The 27,095-nt window shown below is 53.2% G+C and overlaps 2 protein-coding genes across 3 annotated transcripts; one reads left to right on the top strand and one right to left on the bottom strand.

Annotated features, from left to right (window-relative positions):
- Positions 22–15,776, top strand: C25H16orf58 (chromosome 25 C16orf58 homolog). The gene is made up of 13 exons (XM_018040643.1): positions 22–339; positions 556–670; positions 4,549–4,594; positions 6,190–6,222; positions 6,304–6,409; positions 9,032–9,133; positions 11,421–11,491; positions 11,571–11,755; positions 11,837–11,894; positions 12,816–12,886; positions 13,569–13,712; positions 13,823–13,900; positions 14,388–15,776. The coding sequence occupies exons 1-13, from the start codon at positions 58–60 to the stop codon at positions 14,483–14,485; spliced, it is 1,389 nt and encodes a 462-aa protein (XP_017896132.1). The 5' UTR covers positions 22–57; the 3' UTR covers positions 14,486–15,776.
- SLC5A2 (solute carrier family 5 member 2) lies at positions 14,552–21,424 on the bottom strand. Of its 2 annotated transcripts, XM_018040640.1 has the most exons (14): positions 21,286–21,424; positions 20,667–20,738; positions 20,486–20,590; positions 19,283–19,447; positions 18,867–18,972; positions 17,972–18,052; positions 17,594–17,823; positions 17,137–17,272; positions 16,793–16,900; positions 16,516–16,666; positions 16,235–16,403; positions 15,942–16,157; positions 15,101–15,230; positions 14,552–15,013 (listed from the first exon to the last, which is right to left on the bottom strand). In XM_018040640.1, exons 1-14 carry the CDS (start codon positions 21,409–21,411, stop codon positions 14,787–14,789), a joined length of 2,022 nt encoding a protein of 673 aa, XP_017896129.1. In that variant the 5' UTR covers positions 21,412–21,424; the 3' UTR covers positions 14,552–14,786. The 2 variants fall into 2 exon arrangements, with proteins under 2 accessions (XP_017896129.1, XP_017896128.1); XM_018040639.1 differs by having other exon boundaries at positions 14,553–15,230.

Here is a 27,095-nt window from a genome sequence, read left to right as displayed (position 1 = left end):
CCGGAAGTGTCCTGTGGCCACGTTTCCTATCGTGCAGGGCTGAGGGAGGGTTTCAGGATGGCTGATGTCTTGTGCTCCGAGCAGTTCGGCTCCGGGGCGGCCCGGGGCTGCCATGCCGCCCCCGACGGGAGCCTGCAGTGGGAGGCCTGGGGGCGCAGCTGGTGGGGGTTCTCCGGAGCCTTCACAGCGAAACCCGGAGGACGAGATGGGGGCGGAGGGGTGGCTCCCGGGACTGCCTCCCCACCTCTCTCCCGGCTGTTGGCCGTGTTCCTGCCTCAGGGCTTCCCCGATAGCGTCAGCCCGGACTACCTGCCCTACCAGCTGTGGGATTCCGTGCAGGTCAGCGTGGCCGACTGGGGAAAGGAGAGACGCGTAGCCGGGGCAGGGGAGACAGAGCGCCACCTGTTCCTTCCCACTTACAGACTGGACACTGAGACCCAGAGACGAGCTGTGACACGTCCCAGGCCACACATCCCGGTGATGTGGGGCTGACGGTAGATCTCAGACCTCCATGCACCTGCGTTTACTCCTCACCCCACTTATTTTCTTCTCCAGGCCTTTGCTTCCAGCCTCTCGGGCTCCCTGGCCACCCACGCAGTCTTGCTGGGCATAGGGGTAGGGGACGCAAAAGCTTCTGTTTCCGCTGCCACGGCCACCTGGCTCGTGAAAGGTGAGCTGGGCCCCTGGAGTCTCACCGATCGCTCGTCTCAGCCCTGCCATCATCTCTGTCCTCTTTTTCCTTCGACGGGGAGGCCGAACCCCTCCTTTTTCCTTCTCCTAGTGTTTTGAGCTGTGATGAGTATGTTTATGCATTCCTGTCTGATTAAATCCAGGAGCCAAGTCTCCCCGGTTCCTCGAAGAGTGCCTTGTACCGTTAAAAAGCAAAATTAAGCTGAGCAAAACATTTGTGTTGTCTCTGTTGACAACGGGTGAATATCACAGGGCAGGAATACCCTTATCCCGCCCACCAGCCTTGGAGCTGCACTTTGTTCCCCATACATGCTGTTCAGTGTCCCTTAATCATCTGGAGCCCAGATCCCTAAGCAAAACGTTCCCCTCCCCTTTACTCCTCATCTGTGGAGGACTACCTACAAGTTCAATTACTGAATAAAACTGCCAACTGCCTGGGGTGTGGGAAATTAGTTAATTCTAGAAAAAAAAACAATTTTGTAATAGGTCCTGAGTGGCAGAGAGGCAGTTTGGGTAAGAATGAAAGGTGTTTTGGATCCTCTGGGAAAGTAGATGATCTATAAATCAAAACTATGGTAACCATCTGTTACATGTATACTGCTTTTTGAAAAACCATTGCGGGGGGGTGTGGGGGGGCCGTGCACAGAGATACAGTTTGGTGCCATGCCCTCTAGAGAGTGAAGCAGAAAAGAAGGCGGGAACTGTTTTCCATCAGGAGGGCCCTTGGTTGTCTCTTCCATCCTTTGTCTTTCACTGTTGTTCCCAGTAGGGATTTAAATCAGACCCAAGGCTCATTGCGCCTACCGTCAGCCTGGCCACAGCTCTGGTGAGCCTCCCTGGATCTTTTGAAGAATCTAGAGGCTCCTGCTTGTACCCTTAGCATTAACCAAACTGTCCAAATGTGAGTCACCTCTGGAAAGAAGCTCTTTCTCTGAGAGTACATGTCAGTGGAAAAGTGATGGTGATCTGTGGCTCTTGTTTGAGTTGTCTCTTCTTTTAATAATATTAATAATCGTTCCTGCACGGTACTTTTTATGTACCAGTCTTTGTTTTTTGTTGTTGTTTTTTTAAATTTTGGCTGTGCTGGCTTTTCATTGAGATGAAGGCTTTCTCTAGTTGCCAAGCACAGACTCCAGAGCTTGAGGGCTCAGTGGGTGCAGCTCATAGGCTTAGGTATGTGGGATACCAGTTCCATGACCAGGAATCAAATTTGCGTCCCCTGCATTTGAAGGCAGAATCTTAACTGCTGGACCACCAGGGAAGTCTCAGTATACCAATCTTTAGATGTATTTATTCAGCATTCACAATAGCTCTGAGATGGGTGTTGTCACTGTGTCCAATTTGTAGATGGGGAAACAGACATAGAACAGTAACTTGCCCAGGGTCACAGCCAGTAAGTGTTGGGGCTTGGATTTGAACCCAGGAGTTTTAGTTGTAGGGTACGTTTTCATACCTCCACACTGTTTAATTTGGATCTTTTCTATTGCACTCCTGTTGCTTAAGTGTTTGGAATACAGTGGGTGCTGGGGTCAGTAGTTTCGTGTCATTTCTAAGCACTCTAGTCTAATCACCAACATATTTACATATGTCTTCAGCTCAGGTAGGTTATTAAGAAAAAACAAGACCATTTTAAGACGAAAAAATATTCCCTTACTATAAAGCCTGTTGTTGATATTAAAATAAGCCCCATTCATTAGAAAGGATGTTACATACTTGTTTCCATCAAACATGAGAAATTTGCATGCAGAGCTTTACATAAAAAACTCCCTTGGAATTTTTTGATACAGTCATTTTTAGTTACAGGTCTCTTTATGGAACATAATGTTAACTGTCTTAACTAGTGATATTAATACTATAAGCAGCCAGTATTTTGACAGCCTGCTGTCTGCCAGTCATTTTGCACACTGACATGTAATATATAGCTTAATCTCTGCAGCAGCCATACTGGGTAGATGCTGTTACGAATTCCTTTTCCAGAGGGAGAAGCTGAGGCACAGAGAGGTTTAGCAATTTGCCTATGGTCACAGGGCCAAGATTTGGACCCACACTGACTGACTCCTGTGTCCTACATTTTTAAAAAATTGAAGGATAATTGTTTTATGGAATTTTGTTGTCTTCTGTTGAACATCAACATGAATCAGCCATAGGTGTACATATGTCACCTCCTACTCTATTTTTTTTTAGCAGCTGTTTTTTTAAAAAATCATTTATTTTTGGCTGTGCTGGGTCTTCGCTGCTGGCAGACTTTTCTCCAGTTGTGGCAAGCGGGGGCTACTCTCTAGTTCTGGTGCACGGACTTCTCTTCTTGCAGAGCATGGACTCTAGGCACACAGGCTCAGTAATGGGATCTTTCCAGACCAGGGATCAAACCTAAGTCTCCTGCACTGGGAGGTGGTTTCTTTGCCACCGAGCCACCAGGGAAGCCCCTGTGTCCCACTCTTAACTGCCATACTCTTTTGCCAGTTAGAGTTTTCAGAGGGAGCCAAGTACAATTTGTGAACAGCTGATCCCTTACTAGGATTCAGAAGTTTTTAGATCTTGCAGCTCAGCCAATTGTAAGTGAGGCAAAGAGGACCAGGTGGGAATTAAGTTTCCTAGAGTGGTGTACAGTGTAGACTTTGAAAGACAGCGAGGATGTGTGTCATTATTGTACCCTAGAGCCAGCCTCCATAGCTGACAAGGGCTTTGCAGATGGCCTCCAAGAGAGTAGTCCCCTTGTCAGGTGTGTATGTCCTTCATCATGATGGCTGTCTGCTTTTGAGCCTGGAACCATGACTCTCTGGTTCACTGTGGTCCGCTACACCCTGCCACACATACACCTCCCGGCCAGACCCTCACGTAGTGCCTGGCACACAGTGGGGAGCCAGTAAGCCCTTGTGCAAATGAAAGTCTAGTAGATTCCAGAAATTTCTCTGACTCACCCCAGCCTGAGGAAGCCTCTCCTTCTGCCCTATACTCCCAGCTCTCTTGTCCCCAACCTGCAGTTCAAATCCTTTTCATTTATTTATACTCTAATGTAATGACCATCTGTGAACCCACTGCCCAACCTAATAGCTAGAATATCAACAATAACCTCTGAACTTGCCACAGAGCGTTTCCTGCTTTTATTAAAAAAAAATAGCTTTACCATATTGGTATATATACCTTGACACTATAGTGTTTAGTTTCAGTTGTCTTCAAGCTTTATGAAGAGCGTTTGTTCAGTCACTAAGTTGTGTTTGACTCTCTGCGATCCCGTAGACTGTAGCACACAGGCCTCCCTGTCCTTCACCATCTCCCAGAGTTTGCTCAGACTCATGTCTGTTGAGTCAGTGATGCCATCCTCTGTTGCCCCCTTCTACTCCTGTCTTCAATCTTTCCCAGCATCAGGGTCTTTTCTTTTACGAAAGCATCAGGGATTTTTTTCTTTTACGAACAGCATACTGTGCTGTATGTAGTCTTCATGACTGATTTTTCATATAGGATGATGATACCAGGATCCATCCATGCTGAGTGAGTAGTTGTGGTCCATTGGGTTTTCAAAGCTGTCTAATATGCCCCTGAGTAAATGAGCCAGAATTCATTTATGCATTCTCCTATTGGTGAGCATTTGGTGTCCCAGTTTTTAGCTGTTATAAACAGTGCTGCAAAGAATCCTTCTGGTCCATGTCTCTTGATGTGTATGGGTACTTAGTTCTCTGGGGTACGTGCTGAGGGACTACTAAGTCTAGGCACTTCTGACCCCGTCATGCAGCTAGAACTTATTAAACCAGACTAAGCTCCCAAAGACAGTGACCCAAGATGGAAAGCCATCTTGGTGCCAGGCCCCACAGCACCCAAGGCTCTTGCTTGTTCCTTACCATTGCCTCTTTCCCCCAGATTCAACTGGTATGCTGGGCCGCATCATCTTTGCCTGGTGTATGGGGTGAGTTTTTCTTCCTGATCCAGAGTCATGTCTGTCTCAGCCCTGGCTGTGTTTTCAGCTCCCCCTCTTTCCTACCCATCTCCAAGGGAGGGGAAATTTAGCAGGTACATCAGAGCAAATGAGTGTAATGAGTACCCAGTACAGGTGCCTTCCCGGGGTCACCAAGCAGTGAAGCCACAGAGCCACTGCCGGGATGAGATCTGCCTTTAAGAGCACTGATTGGCCCCTCTGCTGGCCATCATGGGAAAAACAGAGAGAGCCAGGATACTCTGAGCATCCTTTGCTGGTTTGTTAAAAGAGATGCCTGGGTGGGACAGTGCTCAGCTCAAAAGGAATGACCCTCTTGCAGTGTAGTGGCCTAGACACATGGTTGAATTGTGGAGAGTGGGCTTGGGGAGGTCATCAGAATCCCTGTCCCACGTGGGATACATGTCACCATCTATCCAGAAGGGACTGAGGGCCTTGTGCTGCCTGCTTCCTCTTCCGGTCAGTACTGGAGGACCTCAGGAATGATTTAATATCTGCCGTCAGTCGTGGTTGTGAGGTGCAGTGAGCTAGTGTATCTAAAGTGCTTAGCACGTAATCAGTGCTCAGCAAACGCCAGCTGCAATTACCAACCCAAACTGGGTCTCACCAGCTCTCTGTATATCCTCTCTAATCCTTCTAACAACTGTGTAGAGTAGGATTGAATGTGTACCTTGTCCAGATGTAAAACAGACCAGGTCACAGAGCCTGTAACTGGTGAGATGGGATTTGAACCTAAAGCCTATGCTTTTTTGAGGCATCGGAGCCCCTGTGTTCTAGTCCTGCCTTTGTCATGTATTAGTTCCCTCAGGAGTTCCCCATGTGCACCCCATGCCTTACCCAGGAATGCTCTTTTTCTGTCTAGATTTCAAATTCAGGGTCAGTGTTAATGCTGTAAAGTCTGAGCTCGCCCGAGGGCTATAATGTCTCCTGCCACTGGGATCTTGGAGAAGGGGTCCCTGGGGGTTTGTACAAGCATCCAGGAGTCACTCCACCTGCAGAGGAGGGAACCGTCCATGGTGTCGCAAAATAGAGATGTTGTAGGCTGGCTGTCAGAGCCTGGCTCTTTCTCTTGGCCGCTCCATCCCCATTCTCCACATGATCCGAGGGAAGTTGTACCCCTCTCCAGGCTAGTTGTCTGTAACACGCAGGGTAGCGTTTACGCTAAATGTAGTGCTTACAGAATATGCGGGCTTATTGCTGGGTACCCTCTGAAGCAGGAGGAAGAGAGGAGGGCAGATAGCAGAGGAACCCAAGGATGGCCTCTCTCCCAGGAGGGTCAGGGGATGGGGAGCAGCCACGGGACAATCAGTTTTTTCCTTCAGTGCCTCATGGGTTAGTAAGGGGGAAATGTGAGTGACTACTGAATGTGAGTAACCACTGAAGGTCCTCCCTGCTGATGGTGGCATTTCAGGCAGCAGTGACAGGGTGTGGGGACAGAAGTCTGGCTGGGGTGTGCGTTCTTCTTCTGAGCCCTTTGGACCTTCCAAGTCCTGAGGATGGCCGCACCGCCCACAGGATGTGTTTTCCCCTTAAATCCAAATTGTTGACCAATGTCTTCTTCTCCACAGGAGCAAGATGGACTGTAATGCCAAGCAGTGGAGGTGAGAAGAGGCTGGAACCGAGGAGAGGGGAGTCTTCTAGCATGAAGATCTCTGACCTCTGACCCCTTATCCCTTCCCCAGGCTTTTTGCTGACATCCTCAACGACATCGCCATGTTCCTCGAGATAATGGCTCCCATCTTGCCCTTCTGTTTCACCATAACCGTCTGCATCAGCAACCTGGCCAAGGTACCCATCTTGGGGCACCCCTATACCCAAGATTGCTGCCCTGGTGGTGCTTTGTGGGGGCTCAGGGAAGCCCAGCCTGGGCCCTGTATTCAAGGCACTTCTAGAAGAGTGAAAAAGTTCTGATACTTCTTCTCAGATCCAGGGGTATATTCTGATCCTCCTCTCCAGCCAGACTCCCTCTAGAGTCTGAGATGGTCTAAGGTGGTGTCTGGAGCTGGGGGTGGGTAAGGGACCTCTGAGCAAGAGATAGAACAGGGGATCTATTGTCAGCACTGTGGGACCAGACCTCTAGCCACCTTTCATTCTTTCCATAAAATATTTAGAGTGCCTGCTGCATGTTTGACACAGAATACAGGCCCTCGCATCTTTGAAAGAAAGCTGCTGCTGCTGCTGCTGCTGCTAAGTCGCTTCAGTCGTATCCGACTCTGTGCGAGCCTATAGATGGCAGCCCACCAGGCTCTGCCGTCCCTGGGATTCTCCAGGCAAGAGCACTGGAGTGGGTTGCCATTGCCTTCTCCAATGCATGAAAGTGAAAAAAGAAAGTGAAGTCACTCAGTCGTGTCTGACTCTTAGCGACCTTATGGACCGCAGCCTACCAGGCTCCTCCGTCCATGGGATTTTCCAGGCAAGAGTACTGGAGTGGGTTGCCATTGCCTTCTCCATGAAAGAAAGCTACACATAATTAAATATTTATTGAATGATAGCTCTAGGTATTCCAGATGAGAAGTACAGGGGCTGCAGGAGGGTTCAGCAGGGACTCTGGCCTGCTCAGGGGATGTAGGAAGGTCTTCCTTGAGAGTGGGCCCTGAAGAATGAGTGTGAGCTGCAGGGTGAGCATTCTGGGCAGAAAGAGCATTGCAGGTCAAAGTCAGTGGCAAGACAGAGCGCAGACCAGATAGCGGGGCTGCAGGGGCAAGTGGGGTGAATCTGGGCTCCTCCTCTCTGCCAGGCTGCTCATCCTGGTGGTTTCTTCAGGTTGGCCTCATCCGAAGACAGAACCTGAGGCCCGCCTGTCTTCCCCACAGAGTTAAGTACCAGGCACAGAGTAAAGAGTCAGGAAGACACGTAATTGATCTCCCTGGCAATCCAGTGATTAAGATTCCACACTTCTACCACAGGAGGCTTGGTGTTCGATCCCTGGTTAGGGAAGTTCTACATGCCTTGTGGTGTGGCGGAAAAAAAAAAGGATCTAAGATCTATCACAAAGGCCCAACCATCCCTTCAAAATCAGGTGTGTTATTCCACATGGCACGACTGACATTTAAGAGCCGACAGCTCTTCAAGGTGGAGGCCGCTGAGCTCCCTGGCCCAGGACTGAACACTGTGAGCACCCCGCCCCCTTGAGGGCAGGAAACCCCAGAGGAAAAACAGATTATGACCTCTGCTGAAATATTGCATTGAGCTCTGCTCTGAGGGCCTCAGTCTCTTCATCTGTTAAATAAGGGACTCCAACACGGCTGTGAGCTTCCCCCTCCCCTCTTCCCACCCCTCTTCAGAGTTCCAGTCTCCAGTGACCAGCGGCAACTCCATCCCCCAGATGCAGCAACCAGAAGCCTGGCTGTCATCCATGCCTTCTCCTCCTCCCCCTGTCACCTGTCACCCTCACCTAAGCCTGCATTCAAGACTGTATTTTCCCCTCTTAAATCTCTCCAGTCCTTTTATGATGCATTCCCATGTCACCTTGTGGGTCCTTGTTGCTTAAAAAAAAGCACAGTAATTTCCCGAGGTCATCTCCCTGAATCTTTTCTCACCCCTCTTCAATCCTTAGAGCAACCCCATAGTCCTTATTAGAGTGGAAATCAAATCAGGTCACCGCCCTGCCTGTTGCTCTTGGTATAAAGACCTTAATGAGGCTTTTGCAGTTCTGTGTGATCAGGTCCCCACCCATCACCGCAGCCTCCTTTCATACCACATTCCTCTTACCTTTGAACAGATGCTGACCATGTCATCACTGGTTTATTTGTTTATCTGATGATTTCTAAGTTTCAGGAGGGCAGCAGTTGTATCTGACTACCACAGCACCAAAATGTTTATGTGACATCTAAGATATTTGACAAATGAGTGAAAGCCTTCAGTGGTCCTACTCGATGAGCTCTCCCATCTCAGAGGGAGAGCCCTAGGTGGTCAGGGCCACTGGTGTGGGTTTTGAACTGGCCTGGAAGGCTTGGCTAGGCCTCGACTGGGGCAGGAAGAAAATGGAGTTAGTTCCAGGCAGGGAGAATGTAAGCGCCAAGTTGCAAGCCACACTGGGCCTGGGAGCTGGACCTGGGAGCTTCGCCAGGGGAGGAGGCAGCTAAAGCAGACACTGGAGGCTGGGGAAGTTCTGGATTAAGAATGGCCTTCGGGTCTCCACCTTGGGGGAAGAAAGTGAGTTTCTTGGAGCTGGGTCCACAGGGTGGCGTGGCAGGCACACCTTTAGTTTTCTCCTGGAACAAGACAGGGGAGGTGGGCCTAGTGGAAATGCGGGGTGAGAATGGACAGCATTCAGGGTTTCAGTGTGGGGTGGCCTGAGGCCTACATTTTTCAAACTGGTTTGAGCCATTTGTTTGCTCACCCCCAGAAACGCTTGTGTTGTCGCAGCTCACAGCCCCTCTGACTTCAATTCCCCCTTTCCCCACCCAGTGCCTCGTGGGTGTGGCTGGTGGGGCCACTCGGGCCGCACTGACCATGCATCAGGCCCGGAGAAACAACATGGCCGACGTGTCAGCCAAGGATGGCAGCCAGGTGAGAGCTGGAATCCGAGGGAAGGGGCGGGGCGCACGGGGAGTAGGGGGCGGGGCACAGTGTGGGAACAGGAAGTGACGCAGCTGAGGGCTTCGGGGGAGCGCTGGGAGACAGGCGGGAGGAAGCGTAGGTGAGTCTTCCGACAGGTCATCAGGTGTGAGGGCTCGGACTCTGTGGCAACAAGTCCAGGCCCTGCCTGCTGCCCTGTGGCCAGGAGTGAGCCCCTGCCATGGACCTCGTCCTCTTTAAGCAGAGCCTCACCCTGTGAGGTACGTGTTCTGACCACGTGAGGCCCCACATGTTAAAGCTCCTGGCAAGTTAGAAAGTGAGGTGCCTGGAGTCACTGGCCTGAGGCCTCTGCTTGGCAGTGTAGCAGGCCCTTCCCGCCCAGCGCCTCGCCTGACCAGAGGAGCCTGGAGTGGGGATGGGGACATTCCTACGGCCAAACCCTTAAGGAATGGGATCTCTCTGTACTCCTGTGCTAAGTGCTTGTGTGAATCCTTTAACTCACACCAAGCCTCTAAGATAGATACTATTACTGTCTCTGTTTTACAGATGTGGAAAGTGAGGCCCAGGGAGGTCACAAGTATGACACGGTTTTGACACTGAAGCCATTTAGAAATATTTATTCTCGGGACTTCCCTCGTGGTCCAGTGGTTAAGACTCTGCACTATTACAGGGGGCGTGGGTTCGATCCCTGGACAGGGAACTCAGCTTCCACATGCCGGTGGGGGTGGGGGTGGGGGGTGGGGTGGAGGGAGTCCGGGGTGCGTGGCAAAAAAAAAAAAAAGAAACCTCTGTTCTCTGTTCTCTCCAGTCCTACTTTCTGGCCATCTCTTATATTATTCTGTGAAATAGAACTTCATTTTTTAAAAAATTAAAACTAACTCTTTTTAACATTAGTACAATTTCTTTTTTTTTTTTTTTTTGCCATTCTGTGCAGTGTTTGGGATCTTTGTTCCCTGACCAGGAATTGAACCTGTGCCCCTTACATTGGAAGCAGAGTCTTAACCACTAGACCACCAGGGAAGTCCCAACACAATTTAATATTTTTAAAGCATTAACCATGTGCCAAGTATTTCACTTGTCTGAACTCATGAAATCCTTACAATGGGTTCATGCAGGGTGTCATTGTTGCTACACTACAGCTGAGGCAAAAAAGACCCAGAAAGGTTGATTCTCTCTGGGTCCCCCTGGACTTGTCCCTTCTCTCAAGAAATGGTTGAACGAGTTCTTCCCCATTGTCTCTTCCAAGGTTGTTAGGGAGTGAGTACACCAGGCCCTGCTTTTTAGGATCTCCCTGCCCCATGCTTGCTGTCTTGCCTGCTCTCTTTCTAACTTCCAGCGCCTTCCACCCTCAGGCCTATTTTCCAGGGCCCCGGGGCTTCCTCAGTTCACAGAGGCGGTAAGGTCACTGGGGCACCCGAGACCGGTGCTCAGCCCGGGACCAGGCCCCTGCTTTCTGAAGCTGTTGCTTTGCTGCCCACTCCATGTGGCTGCTGAAGATGACTGTTCCCACCCCGGGGAGGGCCCTCTGTTCCTGAGCTCCCAAGGCCCCTGATCCCCAGTTTACACCCACAGCCCACCCCTCTGCACCAGGACCACCTATCCCAGGGACCCCCATAGGCAGGAACCCCAGTTCAGACTTCTCCCTCCTAATGAGTCGGGGGTCATGGCCATGGGTCTTTTCCCCTAAGGTAGGCTCAGTCAGGCCACCTTCGGCCATCAGTGGGGTCTGATAACATTGATGCTCCAGGGAGGTTGGGATTTTGTGCATTTCTTCCTAGGTGGTTCGTTGACCCCTTTGCAGAAGTGTCTGCCTGTTATTGCATACCGAGGGGCGGGGGGGATCGGCCTCTTTTTGTTGGCCACACCATGCAGCATGTAGATTCTTAGTTCCCTGACCAGGCATTGAACCCACAGCTCCTACAGTGTAAGCATGGAGTCCTAACCACTGGACCGCCAGGGAAATCCCAGATCGGCCTTTTTAAACCACCAAATAAAGTCTTTCTACTCTGTGGATACTTACTTGCCTGAGTGTAGGGCTACACAAGTGATGTTTGCAAAACAAAGAAATGTTCCACGGGCATTGCATCTAGCTGGACAGAGAAGCAGATTGTATCTCAAAGGATGGCTCACTCATCAAAAACGTTAAAAATTTCCTAGGCACCCATATCGGTATAGGGAGCGTCTGGGGCAGGGAGGACTATGGTGAAAGGCACTCAGGGATGTTCAGTCTGGCCTGGAGGGGAGCCCTGCAGCTCCAAACCCCTCTGCCATTTTCCAGGAGACACTGGTAAACCTGGCAGGGCTCCTGGTCAGCCTCTTGATGCTGCCCCTGGTGTCCGATAGCCCCAGGTAAGCCGGGATCCAAGGCAGGGAGGAGGCGCCCAGCTGGGCCTCTGCTCCCACAGACCACCTCATTCTCTCGCCCCAGCTTAAGCCTCGGCTGTTTCTTCTTCCTCACTGCCCTGCACATCTACGCCAACTACCGAGCGGTCCGGGCCCTTGTCATAGAGACCTTGAATGAACAGCGGCTCTGGCTGGTCCTGAGGCACTTCCTTCAGCGGGGAGAGGTACTGGGCCCCACATCAGCCAATCGGATGGAGCCACTGTGGACAGGTGACCCAACCCCTTGGGCTCAAGTCTTACGTCTCCTAGCTCCTTCCTCTGCCCGGGCATCCTGACTCCAGCTTCCCACAGGTTTCTGGTCGTCTGTGTCTCTATCCTTGGGGGTCCCCCTACACTGCGTGACGTCCAGGTGAGTGTCCCAACGTCTCCCACCCATCACCTCTATCACCCTTCCCGCCATGTGCTCCTTGTTTTTTTTGTTTTTTAAATTTTATTTATTTTTGGCTGTGCTGGGTTTTTTGGTCGTTTCTGCATGGGCTTTTCCCTAGTTGCAGAGAGCAGGGGCTACTCTCTAGTTGCAGTGCGGGGGCTTCTCATTGTGGTGGCTTCTCTTGTTGTAGAGCACGGACTCTAGGATTCGAGGGCGTCAGTAGTAGCGGCACTTGGGCTCAGCAGTTGCAACTCCCAGGCTCTAGAGCACAGGCTCAGTAGTTGTGGCGCACAGGCTTAGCTGCCCCGTGGCATGTGAGCTCTTCCTGGATCAGGGATCGAACCCATGTCTCCTGCATTGGCAGGCGGATTCTTTACCACTGAGCCACCAGGGAAGCCTGTGCTCCTTGCTCTGATTATCACTGGCCTCCCCTGACCAAGCCCTACCTCTCTGGTTCTTCATTTCCATTGGCGGTGGAGGGGGCGGGGGTGTCACTGTGGGTGCTTGAGGGTAGGCGGTGTATAACACGACTATGTGGGATCTTAGTTCCCTGACCAGGGATTGAACCCATGCTCCTTGTAGTAGGAGCACTAGAGAAATCCCAGATCGGCCTTTCTGAACCACCCAATAAAGTAGTTCTGCTCTGTGGATGTTTGCTTGCCTGAGTGTAGGGCTACTCGAGTGACTCTTGTAAGACAAAGAAGGCATGTTTGTTGATGTGTTTGTTGGATGCAGGAAGAAAGGAAGGGTTGATGTGAGGGAGGGTAACAGCTGAGGGGCGGATGGGAAAGAGGTGCAGGACAGTTTGGGTTAACGATTAGGTGGCTGTGCAGTGACTGGATGGTCGTGCCTGCTTTGTCTTCTCCCCCACCACTGACTGCACACTCTTGTTTCCTTCAGTGTCTCTGAGCTGCAGCACCTGGTTGAGGGGCACCAAGAACCCTACCTCCTTCACTGGGACCAGTCACGAAGTAAGTGTGCTGTGTTCTCCCAGCTTCAGACTCACCCTCCTGGGCTCAGCCTCTCATTCCTCCAGCCTCTGGGCCCCAAGCTCTGGATACACGCTGGACAGTTTGGAGTCTGCCTGCTGTCCTCAAGGGAGCTTGAAGCTGAGGTTGAATCCATTCAAATTATATAGCTGCGTGCCCCTATAGAGTTCCCTTGACCACTCTGTAAAGTGGAGCTAATAATACCTGCCTTATCTGCAGGGTTTTTGTGAGGATCAAAAAAGGCAACTATATAAAAGCACTTTCACATTGCAGCACACACAAATGAGATTGTGACCTTTGGTTCTCCCTGAGGAACCTCTTTCATCTCCTATTCAGGTCACCTCTTGAGGAAGCAGGCACTAAAGTTTAATGGTCTGCTGGTAGTATGTTAAAAGATGCTTATTCTCACTAACTATTAAAGACATACAAAATAAGCCCACCTCAGGGAGCTGCTTTGAAGTCGTATCTTGGAAATTGGGCATTTTAGCTTGGTCAGAGCACTGGGGAGCGACAGGAGATGAAGTTGGAAAGGAAAGGGTGGGAGCTGGCCTTTCATGCCAGGCCAAGGCCTTTGGGCCAGACAGGGATGAAGCAGGCTGGTAGGCCTGAGAGAGTTTTGGAGTTGGCCCCTCCCTTGTACCAGTCTGTCCCTGGGTCTCTCCAGACCAGGTACAGGTTGTCCTGAGTCCGATGGCAGGACCTGAGGCTGTTCTAAGGGCTGCCATTCACGGGCTGGTGCTTGGAGCCCTGCGGGGAGATGGACCCCTCCCAGAAGAGCTGGAGGAACTGAGGAACCAACTACGGGCAGGTAAATGCCTCACAGTCCAGGCTTCTTCTGACTAAAGCAGGGTGGAGAGGGAAAGGAGCCTTTTTCTGCTTGGGACACCTAGGAGCTTCTGGTTCTTCACCCCTGTCCAGGTCCTGAGAAAGAGAGCTGGGTTGTTGTCAGGGAGACACACCAAGTGCTGGACAAGCTCTTCCCAAAGTTCTTGAAAGGTAACATCCTTCTGCTCCACGGCTCCTGGACCTACTCCCCAGAGGCCCTGCCTAGCCCCATCCCTACCCCTCTATCTGGGAGGTGGAAGACCTGGATTTCTCTTTGTGATCTCAAGTCTGGGTCTCAGTTTCCCTGTCTGCAGGACGGGGAGGTTAGGACGGTCTGTGAGGCATTCAGTGTTGACAGACTATGGAAGCCCAGTTGGCACTGGAGAACAGGAGTGGGGTGGTGGGTTCAGGGGGAGGGGGAAGGCTCACAAATTACTGATGATGATCTTTCATTTAGCCCCGACTCCATTCTAACCCTTTTCCCTGTGCTGCTTGATGAATCTATACGGCAACCAGATGAGGTTTTAGCCTCATTTTACACCAGAGATCACCCCACAGAGGCAAGGGGAGCCTGAGCAGTACACCCAGCCCATGCTGCGCCTTACCCATCTCCCCAGGGTTAGCCCAGAGTCTCACCACCCCTCTACCCTCTCCCCAGGTCTACAGGATGTGGGCTGGAGCACTGAGAAGCACCAGCTAGAGGTGGATGAGTGGAGGGCCACGTGGCTCCTGTGCCCAGAAAAGAAGGTCTTGTGAGCAGCCCTGCTGGAGGCCCAGGTCTCAGGACAGGGGCCTGGAACAAGGACACTCTGGCTGCAGCAGGACTAAGCAAGGCAGCTTTATTTGTTCTTAGGGGAACCACAGTGGCCAGCTGGCCAAGGCCTCACAGGGTGTGGCTACCAGTCAAATGGACTGGGCCCAAGGCAGAAACAAGGCAGAGAGTAGGGGTCCCGGGGGCTCCCTGCTACTCTCTGGCCCCAGGCCCTTCTCACCACAGCTGGCTCCCCATGCCCAGTCACCTCAAGGCTGTGACTCAGGGTATCCAACACAGTGAGCCTCAGGCATAAAAGCCCCAGAGGAACGTGGCCACGGCCATCATGAGCAGAGCATTGAGGTTGACCACGCGGGCCCAGCGTGGGTCCTCACTGATGTCCTCCAGCTGCCTGGCTGCAGCAGCTGTCTCCTCCTGGGTAGGGCGTGGGGGACTGCCCGCCCCACCCCTGCTCACGCCACAGAACCAGAGCAGGCACTGCCGCAACAGGCCTGGCCTTGGGGGCGGGGGCGCTGGGAGAAGATGAGGCCTGACAGTGAGTCTGAGGACACTCGGCTCCCACAGCACCCCCGCCCCAACTCCCGGGGGCAGTGCCTTACCCTCCATCTCCACTGCGTGATCAGGGCGCCCGTTCTGCACGGGGGCTGCGGTCGGACCTTCTGGCTCCTCATCATCCAGGTCCTCCCTCTCCTCCTTGCTGTGCCGGAGACTGAAAACCAGGCGGTGGAGCTGGGGAAGGAGGGAGCAGGGGCCGAGTGGGAGTGCCATCCCCACAGCAGGAAGGTCTCCTGTCCATACCAGCACTCCCTCGCGTCTCTGTCCAGCCTGCACAGCAGCCCGGGACCACCTTCCATGGCTTCCCTCAGGCTAAACCCAAGCTCCTCAACTAAGTGTTTAAAAACTTTTGGCCCTGCTCTGCCCTCGGCTTCATCACCCCCATGTCCCCCGTCTACACTCACAATTCAATTCTATCTAGTACTTAGTCTTCCAGTCCTGCCAACACGGTGTTCCTCCCTGTGGGTGTTTGCTACCAGGGCTTCCTCTTGCTGCCTTTGCCCCTTATGCACCTGTGGAGTCCTACCCCTCCTTCTGGGCCCCAATCAGCTCTGCTCTGGGGCACCCACCTTCCCGCAGCACAAAACCAAACCCTTTGGGGGCTTTTGGGGTAGTACTCGGTCCCTCCCGGCCACCACTGAGGCCAAAACTCGGGGGGGGGGGGCCCAGATCTTCAGGCCACCTTAAAACCACCTCAAATAAACTTGATTTGAATCAAAACATTGTGCTTGCTTTGCAAGTAAAGCTTCAACCTGGACGCCTTGGTCTGTCCTCACCAAACCTCCTTACAGACATTCAGGTCCTCCCCACTGGGAGTCGTGGGAAGCAGACTGCAGCCTCAGGGTGGAGAGGGTCCACACCCACCCACGGGAGGCCTGCACTTACGTGCTTGCGTGGGATGGGCGGTGTGCACAGCGAGACCACGAGGGTGAGGAGGCCGGAGCAGACGAAGAGCAGGATGGCGAAGTAGAGGTAGTGGACGCGGCAGAGGAGCGCGGGGCAGGCCGAGGGGCGTACGCAGCTCCCGGAGCCGAAGGAGAACTCGGGAACCAGGCGTGCCAGACCCATCAGCAGGCCCCCGATCAGTCCCCAGAAGGCGCCCTGCGGGGCCGGAGAGCGCGTCAGCCTCCTCCGGCGTCCAAGTCCGGCCCCAGCGCCCGATGTGCACACACGCTCACCTTCTCGTTGACGCGGGGCACGAAGAGTGCCAACACGAAGACGGCCGACACCGGCGGCGCCAGGTAGCTGGAGACCGCCTGGATGTAATCGAAGAGCTGCCCGCCCTGTGCCGCCTGCACCACGGGCAGCCAGGCCACTGACACGGCCACGATGAACACCACCCAGAGCCTGCGGTGGGCGGCCATCAGGAGGTTTCACCCAGGACCCGGTCTCCCCCTGTCCCTACTGCCCCTCCCCAGGGGCCGAGTCGTGGGGCCGGAGATGGAAAACCCAGGCCCACCGTCCTACTAGCAGCAGCTCGCGGTCGCCCGCGCGGGGCCGCAGGCGCGTGTAGATGTCCATGGTGAAGAGTGTGCTGCTGCTGTTGAAGATGGAGGCCAGCGAGGACATGAGCGCCGCCAGCATGACCGCCAGCATGAGTCCGCGCAGACCTGCGGGCGGACTGGAGCCGTGAGCCTGCGGTCGCGAGGGGGCGCCAGGAGGGTGCGGGCCGGGCGAGGGGTGACGCCTCACACTGGCGCCTGTGGGCATGGGGGGCAACCGGGGACCGCCCTCACCATTGGGCATGAGCTTCACGACGAGCCGCGGGTAGGCGATATTGGAGCAGCCCACCTCGGTGCCGCACACGCGTTTGCACACCTCGGGCACCACGCACGCCACCTCGTCTGCGGGAAGGAGGGCACCACGTGGCTAGGGCGGGGCGGGGCCTGGAACTTCGGATCGCCGAAGAGGGGACCGGGTATCCCAGCGGAGAGATGGGATCCCCAGGTGGAAGGCGGGACTGGGTGGCCCAAATCTTCGGACGGGAAGGGAAATGGGAGACGGGCACTTGTATCCTCCACCAAGAAAGGGGCTGGATGGGGCTCAGGATTCGGGGGCGGGGCGGGGTTGCTGAAGTTACCCGGGTAAAGAACGCGGCTGATCATTCCCGGCATGACCATGAGGAACATGGGCATCAGCTTCAAGTAGCCACACAGGATGCATCCCGCCTTGATGTGGGTGAGATTTTTCCCAGCCAGGCAGCGCTGCACTATGACCTGCGACGAGGTGCTTTCAAACGGCCTGCGTCCAGTCCCGGGTAACTCGCCGTCTCTCTGGCCTTGCCCCAAGTCGCCTCTCTAATCCGGGCCCCGCCGCTGGCCCCTCCAGGCGGACAATTCAGTTCCAAGAACAGACCTTGCCCCTTGGATCCGCCTCCATCTGGGTCGGTCTATTTGGCAGGCCTCCCGCCCGCCCCCCACCTCGGACCACGCCTTCCACCCGGCTTCCCAGGTGGGTTCAGGCTCCACCCATCTCAGCTCCGCACCCCCGCAGGTTCTATCCGGGCCTCTCATCCCGCCGCAGCACCGACCCCTCACCTGGTCGCTGCACCAGTACCAGCTGGACACGATAGTAAGCCCCAGAAGCAGCGCGGGCCATGGCAGGTCCCCCGTCACAGGGTCCCGGAGCAGGTGATAGGAGTCCGGCCGGGGTCGATAGCAGGAGCTGGAGATGTTGCCCACGGCCGGGTCCTCGGATACCGTCAGGGACGTCACTGCCCGCAAGTATTTGTCGAAAAGCCCCGAATACCCTCCCACCTCGTGGAAGGCTGTGAGGGCAAGGCCGTCAGGGGACCCGGCGCCCGCGACAAGGCCCTCCCTCGGATCACCCCGGCCCAGACGCGCGATGTCCCTGCTCCCGGGAAGAGAGCTGAGAGCTGCGCCCTCCGTGCCCTCCCCCATGGGCTGAGCCCGTACCGTAACCCATGAGGACGAAGGCCCCCGCGAGAATGACGAAGGTCTGCACCGTGTCCGTGTACATCAGCGCCGCCAGCCCTCCTGCAACCGGCCTGGGTCAGGGGGCACAGCCCAAACAGGCTGTCTCTAGTACATAGACTGTCTTTGCGGGAACTGGAAAAGGGTTCCCCTTTTCCAATTAATTTTCCTGGAGGGCAGATTTCAAAATGATGCCCCATTCCCCGAGCTCCTGCACTCTGACGTCAGGAGGCAGGGTTGGGTGAGCACAGTGGGGCTGAGTTTGGGGCTTCACGGATGCCAGGTGCACCCCGTGTAGGACCTCCACTACAGGCCCTCCTCTAAGTCCAGGTCTTCTCGTCTGTGTAACAGAAGGAGGTGATCCTGTAAGCTCCAGTTCTCAGTTCCATCCCATCCCGAGGGGCCGGGCGGTACAGCGGGCCTTGGCACCAGGCCCCGCCCACTCTGGGCCAGCGTCAGGCCTCAGACCCTACCCCGGGCTCCCTGTGCCAGCACTGGGATTGGTGAGTTATCCTGGAGTCTGGCCAAGTCCACTCTCCCCTCCCAGACGTTAATAAAAACTTAAATCTTCCTTGCTGTCCAGGCCCAAGAGGGGCTGGGAGCTATGAACTTTCGGACCAATGCAAGGAACGTGGGGGACGGAAGGAGGGGGAGGGAGGAGGAGGCGGTAGAGGATTGGGTTGGGGGAGGTGTAGTTTGCTTTCCAAAGATTTAGATCCTGCTCACATCACACTTGACTTCTCCAGCCCTCTACCTTTGGTGACTCCTCTAAGCCCCGCCCACACCCCACATCCCTAGGACGGTTTTCTTCCCTAAGCCCCGCCTACAGTCCATGCCCCTAGCGCGGCTCCCTGCCCTAAGACCCCGCCCCCGCCACCTGTCACAGTGTAGATCATGGTGATGCCCAGGAGCGCGATGACGGAGGCATAGATGTTCCAGCCCAGAGCCTGTTGAATGAATACTGCCCCGGAGAACATGTCCACCTTGGGAGAAGGAGCGAGCGCGCAGGTCAGGATCCAGGGGCCAGGGTGGGGACCCAGATCCACCTCCTGCCCAGAATCACGACCCAAAACTTTTGGGTCAATTTTGGGCCAAACTTTTGGCCACACCTCAAAAGCGCCCTCATTTTTTGATACCTCCCACTATGGCTGTAGCCTCAGAAACCGATTCCTTCCAGGCCCTGCCTCCATTACGGTTGTTACAGCGATTGTTCCTCAACTGGGGCTTTCTAGAGACCTCCGCCGGGTGGTCCCACCCGTCCAGGGGCCCATTCCGCCCACCACGCGTGCTTACCGAAATCTTGGTGAAGATGTACAGAAAAAGCGAGAGCACGGACAAGTAGAGGCGGATACGATGGCCGCCGAAGCGCTTGCGCAGGTACTGCGGCATGGTGATGACGCCCGCGGTCAGGTACACCGGCACGAAGAGCCAGCCAAGTAGCAGGACCACGAACAGCGCCTGCGGGCACAGCGCGACATCGGAGGGTGCCTCCCCGCCCGAGATCCTGCTCTGAGCCCGTCCTCGCCCCCAAGGGGTCTAAAGAACCTTCCTCTCTTGGGGATCATGCTACTCCAAGGCAAGGTTGCACCAGGGCCCCAGAGGACACAAATGCAGACGATGACCTTGGGCTCTGGGCCTTCTGGATAAGCTCTTGATACTTCACTGGGCCCTTAACTACAGCCCTTCTTGCCTCCCCAGGCCATGATCCCTGGCCATCTCTCCCAAGATGACCCCTAGACTCCTCCTCCTCCCACCCCCAGCACCTGAATCCAAGTACAGACCCTTCAGCCCAACCCCAGCCTCTGCCTCCCTTCTCCTCTCCACCCACCCAAACCTGTCCTTCAAGGCTCAGCTCAGAGGCCTCCTCCTCCAGGAAGTCCTGAGCTCAAAGCCCTGATCTTTCCAAGTCTCCGAGGCAAGCCTCAGTCCCAGAGCTTCCTCTCCTGCCCTTTTCTGCGAGGGGCTTTCATTTGGCTTAAAGATGCTCACAGGCCACCGCTTTGGAGAGCATCAGAAGAAGCCCTGTACCAACTTTGAGACTGTTCACCCCATTTCAGAGAGGGGTAAATCGAGGCCAATGAGGGTGTGGCTGGTTTAGGCTCACATAGCAAAAGCGAATCAAACCACCTGCTGTATCCTAGTATTGAACACTATTATTCGTGTGATCAGTTTTATTTACAGCCATACTACGATCAACTTTGTTATAACAACACTGCTTACTAACAGACTCGTTCCTATGAATTCAAGCATCTTACCCTCAATGCTGATATGATCAGCTAATACACCTCTAGACCTACCCTTGCCCTGATCCTAGGATCTCCCACCTGCTTCTGCCTCCAAGCTGGCTGCCTGAGCATCACTTGAAGGCTAGCCTCACCGCACAGTTGGGAAGTCCCAACTCTGGTCTCACACCTCCACCTGGAGCCTCTCCAGGTGTGACCCTTCCAGGTGTTTCCGGGGTGAGGGGGCGGTTATTGGCCAAAAGGAGGGACTCACATTCCACTCAAATCCAGCCACCGCCAGGCCGCTCGCCGCACCGGTCCCTGCCAGGCCCACGAAGTGGCCACTGCCAATGTTGCTGGCGAAGAGAGAGGCTCCAACCTGGGTGGCCAGTGGTGGGGGTGAGCCAGGCTGTTTCTCCAGGCCTCCTCCCGCTCCACAGCCCCGCCTCTCTCACCGGCCACCACACCATGTTCCGTCCAGCCAGGAAGTAGCCGCCGACGGTGCCTCTGTTGGTTCTGCACATGGACTGGGGGTTGGGAGTGGGGAGAGGCCTGGGTTCTGGGCACATCTTTGGACCTCATTAGCCTCCTCAACACATTCCTCAGCCTTGTTCCAGGCTGAATATTAACCAGCGTGCGCCTCCCCTGATGATTCCCCCCGACACCACCCCCAGCCTCCTCCCAAGACACAGATCCACCCAGACCCTAACCCAGCATCCAGCTCCCCAAGCCCGAGTGTGGCTAGATGGGGCCTGACTTTCCTGTGGGCCCTGGATATGGGTTTCTGCTCAGCTACCTGTTATGTAGACAGGGGAACAGAGACCTCATTTAGAATGCTGTCCTGATGAAAAGCCACTGACCCCTTAAAACTAGTCCAGCCCCAAAGTGGGCAGACAAGGCATGAATGAGTGTGGCCTGGGCCGCCCTGAAGCTATCAAAAAAAGAATTACTTGTCCCACACTGGGTTTCTCCCTCAAAGATCCAGGCATCCTTCCCCTGCCACACACAGGGCTCCCTGAGACTTCCCCCCAGGCTCCAGAAGTGGGGCCCTAGCAGCATCTTCCAGCGTCTCACCCACAAGCCGACACCAATGACCAGCAGGAAATAAGCAGCGATGACTAGGATGTCAGCAGGATTGTCAATTAGAGCCTTCTGTTCCCCCAGCACTGGTGCTGAGCCTGCCTCTGTGTGCTCCTCCATTCTGCCCACGGTCTGCCCCTCAGGGCACTAGCCCCTGGATTCCCCCCTGGGAAGGATTAATGGTTACCCTGGGGGCAGTGAGCCGACAAGTTCCCCCGCTACCCGGCTTTGTTTAGCTGAATCAGGCCTCACAGAGGCTGAGGCTGTGGTCCTGGGGAGCTGGACATTTTCAAATTCAAGGGTATTCCCCTTCCTGGGCCTTAGCCCCTGCCTATTCTCCAGAGACTTGGGCTCAAAATGACTTCTTTCACTAGCTAAAAATGCCTATCCTTCAGCTTTGACCTAGGGAACCTGGCTGAGCTAGCCCCCCAGTTCAAACTAATTCGGAGGAATCATTTTCTTTTTAAAAAAATTGATTAAAAAATAATTTTATTTATTTATTTTTAGCTGTGCTGGGTCTTCGTTGCTGTGCAGACTTTTCTGTAGTTGCAGCGAGCAAGGGCTATTCTTTGTTGTGGTGTGCAGGCTTCTTGCGTCGGCTTCTCTTGTTGCAGAGCATGGGCTCCAGGGTACTTGAGCTTTGGTAGTTGCGGTGTGTGGGCTCACTAATTGCAGCTCCCAGGCTCTAGAGCGCAGGCTCAGTAATGGCGGCGCACAGACTTGTTGCTCCATGGCATGTGGGATCTTCCTGGACCAGGGATCCAACCTGTGTTTCCTGCATTGGTAGGCAGATTCTTTACCACTAAGCCTTTTTCTTTCTTTTTGAAATATTTATTTTTTTGGTTGTGTCGTGGGATTTTCAGTTTTCCTTGCGGCATGTAGGATCTTCAGTTACAGCATTCGGGATCTAGTTCCTTGACCAGGGATCAAACCCGAGCCCCGAGTCCTGCCCCACTGGACTGCGAGGGACGTCCCAAGGAATTATTTTCGGACTCAAATCTGACAGTGTCACTCCCCTGCTCAGGAAACCTCCAGAGCTCTCCATCACACCCGGGAGGAGGCAGGAGCCTCTTATCCAAAGGTTTAAGGCCTGCCACGCCCCGACCCGTGCCCACCCTTCTCCTCCATCCTCTACACCAAACCCAGAATGAAATCACATTTCCTTCCCATGCCCTTGCCCTCCCCAGCCCCTGGATTCTCATACCCTCTGAACTTTTCTATAAGCTGTGCCTTCTGCCTGGAACACCCCCTGCCTCCCAAATGGCCAGCCCCTACTCAGACTTCAGTGCTCAGCCCATGGCATCTCTTCGGGAAAGACTTCTCTGACTTTCCTGACACAGTTCTGAGCACATTGTGTGGACCTTGCCTGGATCCAGATCTGTCTCCCCAATAGACCAGCGACTCCCTCAAGAGCAGGAGATGATCGGATTCATCCCTGGAGTCCCATTGCTCAGCACAGGGCTGGAGGTGAGAAGGGAATGGTTTGATAAATAGATACCTGCTGCTCTTTCTAGAAGAATTGACCAGACTTGGGTGTCTGATTATGGTAGTAGGGTTCATGGTGGAAATGAGAACAGAGAATAATATTTTAGGGGAAGATGGTGAGTTGTTTAAGGAATGCCTTCATCATGGTCCCTTCAAAAACAGACTCTAAGATGAGAATTGGGGTGCAAGAACTGTATTGGGGAGCTGATCACAGTCAGGGCTGTGAAGGAATGAGGAAGAGAGACGAAGAAAGGAGAAAGTCAGTAAAGATGTGTTGATGGAAAGGTTACCACTGTGGGACTTCCCTGGTGGTCCAGTGGCCAAGACTCTGAGCTCCCAATGCAGGGGATCTGGGTTCAATTTCTGGTCAGGGAACTAGATCCCGCATGCCACAACTAAGACCCAGTGCAGCCAAATAAATAATTAACAAATAAAATATTTTTTAAAGAAGTTACCACTTTGACAATCCCAGTGGGGACCCTCTGAGACACTATGGGGAACTCATCTCAGAATTGACCCCCAGGAACCACAGAGCTGGGAGAGTTATTCACCATTCCCTATCTCTAACTGGCTGGAGGTTCTGAGGTTACAGAATCCCACCCACCCACCCACCCAGGCCCTCCTCCAGACAAAAACTCAGGGAGCATCTGGGGACACTGAGGGTCTGGGAAGTGTCTGCATATGACTTCCCAGATGGGCCAGGTGGATACAGGTAGGGCACCCACAGCATCTGCTTCAGCAGGTGATGAATTTGAAGTGTCTGGCCAAGTGGTCCAGTGGGTAAGAATCCATCTTGCAATGCAGAGGACTCAGGTTCCATTCCTGGTCAAGATCCCACCTGGTCGGGTGGCATGAGATCCCACATGCCACGGGACAACAAAGCCCGAGCACCACAACTAGAGAGAAGCTCATGCGCCACAACCAAGCCCGACACAGCCAAATAAAATAATTTTTAAAAATGAAGGGTCAGGAAGAAATCTAGGGGCAAGTATCAGAGGACACATTAGGGTTGTAGGCACTTAAAATTAGATCTCTGTGGCTTCCCTGGTGGCTCAGTGGTAAAGACTCCACCGGCAATGCAGGAGCCGCTGGAGACGTGAGTTCAGTCCCTGGGTAGGGAAGATACCCTGGAGGAGGGCATGGCAACCCATGCCAGTATTCTTGCCAGGAGAACCCCATGGATAGAGGAGCCTGGAAGGCTACAGTCCATGGGGTCGCAGAGAGTCACAGACGGAAGTGACTGAGTACGCACACACCTGCGCTCATCAGAGCCTGCAGAGCGCTGTGTGGCGTGGCACCTTGTTCCTCTCTGACCACATCTCCTATGACTCTCCCCTGCTCGCGCTAATCATCCACATTGGCCTTCTTTCCTTTCTTCCAATACACCAAGCTCGTTACTACCTCCTGGCCTTTGCACTTGCTCTTTCCTCTGCCTGGGGTGCTCTTCTCAGGCTCTTTGCTCAGCCTTCAGAGTCTCAACGTAGATATTACATATTCACAGAGGCCTTCTCTGATGCTGTGGTTCATGTACCTCCTTCCCCACCTTGTCTTAGTTCTCTATTTTTTTCCTTCTCACCTTTCCTCCTTCCCTTCCTTCTTCATTCCTTCTTTCATTAGCAAACATTTTTCAAGTACTTACCACCTGCTAGCCAGAAAAAACATCTATTTCTGCTCTATTGACTATGCCAAAGCCTTTGACTGTGTGGATCACAATAAACTCTGGAAAATTCTGAAAGAGATGAGAATACCAGACCACCTGACCTGTCTCTTGAGAAACCTATCTGCAGGTCAGGAAGCAACAGTTAGAACTGGACATGGAACAACAGACTGGTTCCAAATAGGAAAAGGAGTACGTCAAGGCTGTATATTTTCACCCTGCTCATTTAACTTCTATGCAGAGTACATCATGAGAAACACTGGGCTGGAAGAAGCACAAGCTGGAATCGAGATTGCCGGGAGAAATATCAATAACCTCAGATATGCAGATGACACCACCCTTATGGCAGAAAGTGAAGAGGAACTAAAGAGCCTCTTGATGAAAGTGAAAGAGGAGAGGGAAAAAGTTGGCTTAAAGCTCAACATTCAGAAAACGAAGATCATGGCATCTGGTCCCATCACTTCATGGGAAATAGATGGGGAAACAGTGGAAACAGTGTCAGACTTTATTTTTGGGGGCTCCAAAATCACTGCAGATAGTGACTGCAGCCATGAAATTAAAAGACGCTTACTCCTTGGAAGAAAAGTTATGACCAACCTAGATAGCATATTCAAAAGCAGAGACATTATTTTTCCAACAAAGGTCCGTTTAGTCAAGGTTATGGTTTTTCCAGTGGTTATATATGGATGTGAGAGTTGGACTGTGAAGAAAGCTGAGCGCCGAAGAATTGATGCTTTTGAACTGTAGTGTTGGAGAAGACTCTTGAGAGTCCCTTGGACTGCAAGGAGATCCAACCAGTCCATTCTGAAGGAGATCAGTCCTGGGATTTCTTTGGAAGGAATGATGCTAAAGCTGAAACTCCAGTACTTTGGCCACCTCATGCCAAGAGTTGACTCATTGGAAAAGACTCTGATGCTGGGAGGGATTGGGGGCAGGAGGAGAAGGGGACGACCGAGGATGAGATGGCTGGATGGCATCACTGACTCGATGGACGTGAGTCTGAGTGAACTCTGGGAGTTGGTGATGGACAGGGAACTCTGGTGTGCTGCGATTCATGGGGTCACAAAGAGTCAGACACGACTGAGCGACTGAACTGAAATGAGACAGCAACTTGGACACTGGACAGATAACAGCAAAACAAATGTGTCATTTGACAGACAAGCTCCCAGGAGCTTGCCTTCATTTCAGAAATAAACAAGCATGGGACTTCCCTGGTGGCTCAGTGCTTGAGAATCCACCTTCCAAGGCAGGGGGCAAGGATTCCATTCCCTGGTCGGGTAACTAAGAGCCCACATGCCTAGGAGAACTTAAGCCCACTTGCTGCAACTACAGAGGCCAGTAAAAAAATAAATAAATGAACAAGCAACAAATACCTGTTTGCATTAGTGATAAGTGAGGGACTAGGGAGGTGCTATGGGTGGAAACTAGGGAAAAGAACCAGCTTTCCCTAGGCCATCAGGGGAGTTTCTGTACTTTATCACACTTGTCATTGCGGTTTTGTTTCTTTTTTCCCCCCCCCCATCTGTCTCTCCTACGAGACCAGGAGTCCAAGGAACATGTTTCTCAGCACCCAGCATGGACCCTAGCACAATACGTAGTCAATGAACTCTTGGGAAATGAATGGCTCAAGACTAGGAGGCAGTTACAAGCCGAGGGATGGACAGCACTCTCCAGGGAGGATTTGTGAAAGAGGAAGAGCCGGAGGCTTAGGAAGATCCAGGAGGGGAGCTTCAGAAAGGAAAGAATCTGGGGAAGGTGGTTTTCCCAAAGCCAAGGCAGAGAACCTCACCTTTGGCTCTTGCCCACACCACAGCTGTTCTCCTTGGCTGTTAGCCTCTCTTTGAGCTGGAAGGGCCTTTGGGGATCCATTGTTTCTAGCCTCAAAGGTCCCTGTAGTTAGAGCAGGAATCTAGGCTCCCTTCCTAGGGAACTGTAGGGTCTAAGATACTGGGCTTAGAAAGACCACTGGGGTTTGGGGATTCAGATACAGCCTAAACCTCTCCACACCTAAGAACCCCTGGTCTCACCCTTCTCTGCAGGGGCTTGGTTCGTGTGTCACCTCCTCCAGGAAGCCCTCCTTGACTTCCAAGCTGAGTTAGAAGCCTCTTTCTAGTTCATACAGCTCCCAGTTTCCCTCAGTCAGTGCCCTGACCACACTAAGTGCCATCTTCTGCCTAAAGCAGATGTTCTAAGTCAATACTAGTATGAGAGAAGCTGAAATTTAATGCTCAGATCCAAAGAGTGGGAATAAATTGGCACTTTTGAATGGAGCCCCATCTCTGAGGGTCTTTTAAGGAAGAGGGAGGGACTGCCTTGGTGGCCAGGTGGTTAAAACGGCACTTCCAATGCAGGGGGTGCAAGTTCGATCCCTGGTGGGGGAGCTAAGATCCCACATGCCGCGCAGTGTGGCCAAAAAGTTTAAAAAAATTAAATTATTAAAGGAGGGGGGAAATCTGGAGACCAGACAAGGTGCCAAGGGTGAAGGGAGTGAGTACAGATTAAGTGCTTATTTCAAGAGTATAGGGAACTGAAGGGTGGGACAGGAAGGTCTGATGGGGCTCCGCTTGAATTCCCATCCCGGCTGGCGGGCCGCCATCCATACAATCCTGCGCACTTGGCCGACCTTTCCAGCCTCAGGCTCATCTGAAGGGCTGAGGCTGCA

This window comes from Capra hircus, chromosome 25 (assembly GCF_001704415.2).
Source record: "Capra hircus breed San Clemente chromosome 25, ASM170441v1, whole genome shotgun sequence".
Taxonomy (NCBI): domain Eukaryota; kingdom Metazoa; phylum Chordata; class Mammalia; order Artiodactyla; family Bovidae; genus Capra; species Capra hircus.
The sequence above is the reverse complement of the archived record's forward strand: the minus strand, read 5'-3'. Positions and strand labels throughout refer to the sequence as shown.